Genomic DNA, 9,184 nt, shown 5'->3' on the forward strand with positions numbered 1-9,184 from the left:
AGCCATGTAGTTAATATCAGTAATATGCAGCATGCACGATACAAGAAAATGGTCAGTAACATCATCACTTTGAGGTACGATATCTATATCAGTAAGATCAATTCCATGCGATATAATTAAATCTAGCGTATGATTAAAATGAAAATACCATTCTGAAACATCCTGTAAGAGCCGTGGGCTTGCACAGGTTATGGGGATCCTCTTAACTAAGCTTCTCTGGGTTTCAATCAGGCTCAAATTGATAAGCAATATTGAGGACGTCATTGTTTACAATACAACACTGGAGCACATGCACTGAGCTGAGGGGGCGTGACGTTTCTGAACTGCACTAGGCGGTTTTACCCAATCACAACACACTGGACTAGCTGACCAATCTGAGCCCATCGCGTATTTCTGAGGGAGGGGCTTCAGAAAACCAGGAAATCATCAGAGCTTTTGTAAGAGAAGGGACAGAGCGGTGTAGAATAAAGGTAAATTATGTGAAAAATATAAAAAACAAAGCTTTAACACATGTTAGCCTGCACCCCATAAACACAATCAAGCCTAGAAAAAAAAACAGTCAACCACCCCTTTAAAAGTCCGTTGCAAAAACGACTGCTAGCTCTTTAGAGTCAATTCAAATGCCAGGCCCATCTCGATAGCAAGTGCGAGAGTCAAGTCTCTAGAATGTGTGGCAGTTAACAGCCGATCTCTCAACTCTGTACTTTTTACTCCACACATGAATCTGTCATGTAAGGCATCTAAGAACTGTCCAAACTTGCAAGCAGCTGACAGTTTTTTTTAAATTAGTCACATACTCACTTATCGAGTCTCCTTCCAGTCGATTCCTTGTGTGGAACTTGCATCTCTCTACAATGAAATTCATCCAGGCAACATAGTGTGTTTTCATCAGCTCTTTATAAGCCTTTTGTGATGTTTTTTTAGGTGTGCATAAATCCATTAACAAACTATAAGTCCTTTTTCCAACAATCGCTAGAAACATTGCTTTCATTTTCTCGTCGGTGTCCTTTAAACCATTTGCTTCAAAATACTGTTCGAGCCTTTCCAAATAGGCGTGTACCCCTGAAAACCATAGAGCAGCGGTTTTCAATTCCAGTCCTCGTGCCCAGGGCCATCGCAAGGGGGGTGCGAGGCCCTGTGCGAAGTTGACGTGCGAGGCCCTCAGCAATTGTGTGTGTGTGTAGGATGGGGGGGGGGGTACCATATATTGTCGCAATCGTATGTAATGTCTTCATGTTTCCAAACGTTTCTGTTTTTCTGAAAACGACTGTTTTCATAAAGGGATAGCTGGACACTTTTGTCCATATTAGGAATTTCCTGGTACGACTTTCTGCGTGAGAGCGCTCTCCGGCTTCGAGTATGAATGAAACATACACTGCACGGAGTGTTTAGCGCTCCACGATGTTCATCTCGCCTTATTCTGGGTCCGAATAAAACATCAGATCATGCACAGACTATCCTGTCTCTTTGAATTTAAATCTATATTTATTCACACCGGCTCTTGAAAACCTCTATGCGAACACACTTGCCCGAAAAAGTGCGGGGGACGAATTTACGTGATATTAAAAGTGGGGGGGACACGTCCCCCGCGTAATCTTACGCCCCTGAGATCACTGTATGGAAAATCTTTTGAATTGTTGTTCTTATGTGAATTATTATCGTCCGTGCTTCTCAGTGAGGTTGATGATGTTGGTGATAAATCAAAGCATGCCGTGGCATCTGAACTGCACACGCAGTGAATTGCCCGAAAAAGTGCGGGGGACGAATTTATGTGATATTAAAAGTGGGGGGGACACGTCCCCCGCGTAATCTACGCCCCTGCGTGTGGGCACGTGATGACGACACAGAAGGGCACTTCAAGAAACAGTTGTTTGGTCCCCTACACCCTTAAACCCTTCGAAGCTCTCACTCCGGAGGGTAAACCCTTTGAAGGGATTAGGGATGAGCCCTTCCGAATGGAACGCAAGGCATATCAATCAGAACACAGTTCATGCACGTAGCTCTCTTCTAACGAGCTGGTTATCTGAATCAGGTGTGTTAAACAAGACAGACATGCAAAATATGCAGAGCGGGGAGACACGAGGACTGGAATTGAAAACCGCTGACATAGAGCTTGCATCCGCTCTCAACAGCGACCACATCCCATTTTGCAGCCAATCACAGGCTTAAACATTCAACAGCACATTACAGTTTACTATCAGCTGAACTTGGAAATTTCCTAAAACTAACAAAGCGTTCTTGTAATCTAAACAGCAAAAACATTTGCTCTTTTTTGTGAACAAACACCAATGAGCACTAGATGTATGTGTGTTAAGAACTGTTAATAAATTAGCTATGTGAATTGTTAAATAAAGCCTGGCTTCATATTGCTACCTGAAATACAACAGAGTATCTGTCTATGTTTTTATTAACAAGACATGAAATGATAGAGGAGAGGTCAGAAAAAAAAAAATATATATATACATATATTAACAATAGATACAAAACATGATGTAAAATTTTGACTTTTGTTTACAAATAAATGGGAATATCTGTTTAAAAAATGTTGTTGATTTACCATATAAAGTGTTGTATTTATAGGGAAAGTTTTCAGTTTATGAGTAGTTGAGCTGAATTCCTCATTTATTGTTTCTGATGTCTATTGTGGAGAAAAATCTACAACAACACATAATGCCTTTCATTGCTGCAATTTATTGAAGTGTATTGTTGATTTGTTTCCGTTGTAAATTTAAAAAAAAGTGACCCAAAACAAAAAAATAATAAATAAATAATTGATGAGAGTACACAACACAACAGATTTACTACGTTACACAGTTTACAGAGGAAAGGAAACCCTTAAACCTTAATTTGATTGATTTGTATTTTGTTTTTGAGAAACACTGTAATGTTTCTTCTAAGGTCTAAGATACATGTCTGATCTTCATGATGATGGATTTCATACCAACAGTGAAACTGTTCTTCCAGGTCTTCCATATATTTCCAATGGCGTAATGGGTGGAATCTTCACCCCATAAATACACACCATTGGGGTTTGCTGCGTGACACGTTTTGTACCAAAATCCCCCGAGATACTGTCTGGCACAGTTAGTTGCATTAGAGTCTTGATCCCTGTCAAAGGTGGAGAATTTCTGATTGCTGTGTTCGGTCAAAGAGTCGCCTGCAGAGATGAAGAGCATCAGTTTAGGCACTAACATAATTTGTAACAGGCTCTCGTTCTTCGTTATTGAATGTATATTTGAAAAATGTAAAAAATTTTATGTAATGTTATTTTGAAGAATGAGACAAATATATAATATTTACAATGTGGACATGAAGAATATTTCACTGAAATGTGACGTCAAGAAAAAACAATCAAAAGTACATGAACAAGTGTGCATTTACTCAATTGATAATTGTGAAAAAATGAGTATGAATGACAGTGTCCTACCTGCTCCTCCAGCCTTGAATCCTGAAACCTGCAGTTTATACCCATCAGTTTCAGGACCCACAGAGAAGGATGAGAACAGAGCAAAATCTTTCCTTCCAAGAAAGTCCTCCAGATCCACTCTCAGCATGTACTTCCTGTTGCGTGTCAGCTGGTACATGTTCTCCAGCCCTGATCAAACACACACATGAAGAACATGTTCAACCAAACACTGGACATGAACATTCACACAAACACACATGAAGAACAGTTCAACCAAACACTGGACTTGAACATCCACACAAACCCACATGAAGAACACGTTCAGCCAAACACTGGACATGAACATTCACACAAACACACATGAAGAACAGTTCAACCAAACACTGGACTTGAACATCCACACAAACCCACATGAAGAACACGTTCAGCCAAACACTGGACATGAACATTCACACAAACACACATGAAGAACAGTTCAACCAAACACTGGACTTGAACATCCACACAAACCCACATGAAGAACACGTTCAGCCAAACACTGGACATGAACATTCACACAAACACACATGAAGAACAGTTCAACCAAACACTGGACTTGAACATCCACACAAACCCACATGAAGAACACGTTCAGCCAAACACTGGACATGAACATTCACACAAACACACATGAAGAACAGTTCAACCAAACACTGGACTTGAACATCCACACAAACCCACATGAAGAACACGTTCAGCCAAACACTGGACATGAACATTCACACAAACACACATGAAGAACAGTTCAACCAAACACTGGACTTGAACATCCACACAAACCCACATGAAGAACACGTTCAGCCAAACACTGGACATGAACATTCACACAAACACACATGAAGAACAGTTCAACCAAACACTGGACTTGAACATCCACACAAACCCACATGAAGAACACGTTCAGCCAAACACTGGACATGAACATTCACACAAACACACATGAAGAACAGTTCAACCAAACACTGGACTTGAACATCCACACAAACCCACATGAAGAACACGTTCAGCCAAACACTGGACATGAACATTCACACAAACACACATGAAGAACAGTTCAACCAAACACTGGACTTGAACATCCACACAAACCCACATGAAGAACACGTTCAGCCAAACACTGGACATGAACATTCACACAAACACACATGAAGAACAGTTCAACCAAACACTGGACTTGAACATCCACACAAACCCACATGAAGAACACGTTCAGCCAAACACTGGACATGAACATTCACACAAACACACATGAAGAACAGTTCAACCAAACACTGGACTTGAACATCCACACAAACCCACATGAAGAACACGTTCAGCCAAACACTGGACATGAACATTCACACAAACACACATGAAGAACAGTTCAACCAAACACTGGACTTGAACATCCACACAAACCCACATGAAGAACACGTTCAGCCAAACACTGGACATGAACATTCACACAAACACACATGAAGAACAGTTCAACCAAACACTGGACTTGAACATCCACACAAACCCACATGAAGAACACGTTCAGCCAAACACTGGACATGAACATTCACACAAACACACATGAAGAACAGTTCAACCAAACACTGGACTTGAACATCCACACAAACCCACATGAAGAACACGTTCAGCCAAACACTGGACATGAACATTCACACAAACACACATGAAGAACAGTTCAACCAAACACTGGACTTGAACATCCACACAAACCCACATGAAGAACACGTTCAGCCAAACACTGGACATGAACATTCACACAAACACACATGAAGAACAGTTCAACCAAACACTGGACTTGAACATCCACACAAACCCACATGAAGAACACGTTCAGCCAAACACTGGACATGAACATTCACACAAACACACATGAAGAACAGTTCAACCAAACACTGGACTTGAACATCCACACAAACCCACATGAAGAACACGTTCAGCCAAACACTGGACATGAACATTCACACAAACACACATGAAGAACAGTTCAACCAAACACTGGACTTGAACATCCACACAAACCCACATGAAGAACACGTTCAGCCAAACACTGGACATGAACATTCACACAAACACACATGAAGAACAGTTCAACCAAACACTGGACTTGAACATCCACACAAACCCACATGAAGAACACGTTCAGCCAAACACTGGACATGAACATTCACACAAACACACATGAAGAACAGTTCAACCAAACACTGGACTTGAACATCCACACAAACCCACATGAAGAACACGTTCAGCCAAACACTGGACATGAACATTCACACAAACACACATGAAGAACAGTTCAACCAAACACTGGACTTGAACATCCACACAAACCCACATGAAGAACACGTTCAGCCAAACACTGGACATGAACATTCACACAAACACACATGAAGAACAGTTCAACCAAACACTGGACTTGAACATCCACACAAACCCACATGAAGAACACGTTCAGCCAAACACTGGACATGAACATTCACACAAACACACATGAAGAACAGTTCAACCAAACACTGGACTTGAACATCCACACAAACCCACATGAAGAACACGTTCAGCCAAACACTGGACATGAACATTCACACAAACACACATGAAGAACAGTTCAACCAAACACTGGACTTGAACATCCACACAAACCCACATGAAGAACACGTTCAGCCAAACACTGGACATGAACATTCACACAAACACACATGAAGAACAGTTCAACCAAACACTGGACTTGAACATCCACACAAACCCACATGAAGAACACGTTCAGCCAAACACTGGACATGAACATTCACACAAACACACATGAAGAACAGTTCAACCAAACACTGGACTTGAACATCCACACAAACCCACATGAAGAACACGTTCAGCCAAACACTGGACATGAACATTCACACAAACACACATGAAGAACAGTTCAACCAAACACTGGACTTGAACATCCACACAAACCCACATGAAGAACACGTTCAGCCAAACACTGGACATGAACATTCACACAAACACACATGAAGAACAGTTCAACCAAACACTGGACTTGAACATCCACACAAACCCACATGAAGAACACGTTCAGCCAAACACTGGACATGAACATTCACACAAACACACATGAAGAACAGTTCAACCAAACACTGGACTTGAACATCCACACAAACCCACATGAAGAACACGTTCAGCCAAACACTGGACATGAACATTCACACAAACACACATGAAGAACAGTTCAACCAAACACTGGACTTGAACATCCACACAAACCCACATGAAGAACACGTTCAGCCAAACACTGGACATGAACATTCACACAAACACACATGAAGAACAGTTCAACCAAACACTGGACTTGAACATCCACACAAACCCACATGAAGAACACGTTCAGCCAAACACTGGACATGAACATTCACACAAACACACATGAAGAACAGTTCAACCAAACACTGGACTTGAACATCCACACAAACCCACATGAAGAACACGTTCAGCCAAACACTGGACATGAACATTCACACAAACACACATGAAGAACAGTTCAACCAAACACTGGACTTGAACATCCACACAAACCCACATGAAGAACACGTTCAGCCAAACACTGGACATGAACATTCACACAAACACACATGAAGAACAGTTCAACCAAACACTGGACTTGAACATCCACACAAACCCACATGAAGAACACGTTCAGCCAAACACTGGACATGAACATTCACACAAACACACATGAAGAACAGTTCAACCAAACACTGGACTTGAACATCCACACAAACCCACATGAAGAACACGTTCAGCCAAACACTGGACATGAACATTCACACAAACACACATGAAGAACAGTTCAACCAAACACTGGACTTGAACATCCACACAAACCCACATGAAGAACACGTTCAGCCAAACACTGGACATGAACATCCACACAAACACACACACACAGTGAAATCTTACCCAGCCAGTATTCACTCTCCACAATCCCAAATCCTCTCTTGTAGTGATTCCACGGCTGATAGAAATTCACACTGCCGTCTACTCTCCTCTGAATCACCTGTGATGGGTTTATATGGAATATATTATTCATAATTAATGTTCTGATGTGTGTTTAATGATTTAAAGTCACATTCATACCGTCCATCCTCCTTTGTCTTCATCGTTCCCATCTGAGATCATCTGACAATAAACCCAGACAGGAACGTCATCTGTTGGATAGATGGGATAAATCCCACTGATTTTTTGTCCTGACTTATAGATGTCAGAGCAGTCGAATGGCATGAATTTACAGTCATTGCCCAATACAACTGGAAGAAGAGCCACCAAAAACAACATAATCTACAGAGACAGAGAGAAAGAGATTAACTTCACACTGAAATGAAGCTGCAAACATCTTTAGGAATGTAGAGTTATTGATGAACTTACTTCCCACTTCTCAGGCTTTCCTCAGTAGGTCACAACAGAGATCTGTTTTACCTAGACAAAAATAACAAACACTTGTCTGAAATTTCAAATGTATTAATGTTCTGTAAAGTAACTCACCATTTGTGTTGTTCTGTTTGAAACAAACACTCCTTATATACCTGTCAGATTTTCAGGCTCCTCCTCTGCATCTTTAAATCTCCACTATGAAGCTCTAGATGTCTAGCTACCTGATCATATTATCTGTAATTTATGTTTAGAGACAGAGAGAGAGAGATTCAAAATTAAATATTGGATTCTGTATTTAGCCTCAGTGCAAATAACCCATCCTGCTGGCAAAGGTTATTTACACACTAACTCGCACACCATCGCTTATAACAAAGACCAAAACGGCCACAACAATTTTATTTATATTATTTAATTTAATTATATTTAAAGTGTACATTGCCTCTGACACACTCCTCTGACACAGCCTGACTACTTGCACTCAGATGATCTTGTGGAGCCAGACAAATATATTTTGATAGCAAACCCAGCTAACAAAATATGTCCTCTGAACGTTCAAAATGTCCAGATTTTTAAATGTTTTAAAAGCGTTTTTCTCTAGGTTATATGAACGATAAGGGAACTTTCCATGTTATCATTCTGCAAACATTATGCGAATGTTACTCTCGAATGGGAACGTTCTGAAAGAAGCAGCAATATTTAAAAAAACGGTAGATGAAGTCCATCCAAAACATTTGTGCTAATGTATTGAGTACATTAGTAAATACCAGAGAATTTGAAACAAACATTCTGTTCATGAAAAAATGTCAAGTAAGAGAATTGTGCTTTAGGAGCAGCTGGCCTGAGTTTGAATCTATTCCTATAACTTATTAGCTCAGAGTCATTCATTTTAATCTAAAATGAAGAACATATTAGAAAAGTGGAAGGAAATTTAGGGGTATTTAATAAACCTATAATAGAAATTGGATGTGGTGTCCTCACATTGAATAGATTGACTGAACCTTGACCCATGTAACTCAAAGTAAAACGTTCCAGAATAAAATTTCCATGAATGTAAATAATGTTTTTTTGTGCTGACGTTTCGAGAACGTTAATAAATACCAGATAACTTTGAACAAACATACTGACAGAATGTTTGCTCACAACTTTGAAAGAATGTTCCATGTTAGCTGTGCTTTAATATTTCACTCTTTAATTTTACACTTTTTTTTTGTTTTCACCTGTACATTATATTTTGAACATGTTGTGTGTATTCACTCTATTACTCTGATTATGCCACCAAATTAAAGTGATAATTAAAGTCATGACATGCATAACCAAATTTCC

General features: G+C 40.1%; 1 protein-coding gene across 1 annotated transcript; it reads right to left on the bottom strand.

Annotated features, from left to right (window-relative positions):
* Window positions 1-2,900: 2,900 nt before the first annotated feature.
* On the bottom strand, window positions 2,901-7,768 carry LOC107727167 (microfibril-associated glycoprotein 4-like). Its single transcript, XM_016536952.1, has 4 exons — window positions 7,568-7,768; window positions 7,391-7,487; window positions 3,428-3,595; window positions 2,901-3,157 (listed from the first exon to the last, which is right to left on the bottom strand). Exons 1-4 carry the CDS (start codon window positions 7,763-7,765, stop codon window positions 2,901-2,903), a joined length of 720 nt encoding a protein of 239 aa, XP_016392438.1. The 5' UTR covers window positions 7,766-7,768.
* Between the last annotated feature and the right edge of the window lie 1,416 nt (window positions 7,769-9,184).

The sequence above is a fragment of the Sinocyclocheilus rhinocerous genome, unplaced genomic scaffold, assembly GCF_001515625.1.
Source record: "Sinocyclocheilus rhinocerous isolate Xijiao unplaced genomic scaffold, SAMN03320098_v1.1 scaffold937, whole genome shotgun sequence".
Lineage (NCBI taxonomy): Eukaryota > Metazoa > Chordata > Actinopteri > Cypriniformes > Cyprinidae > Sinocyclocheilus > Sinocyclocheilus rhinocerous.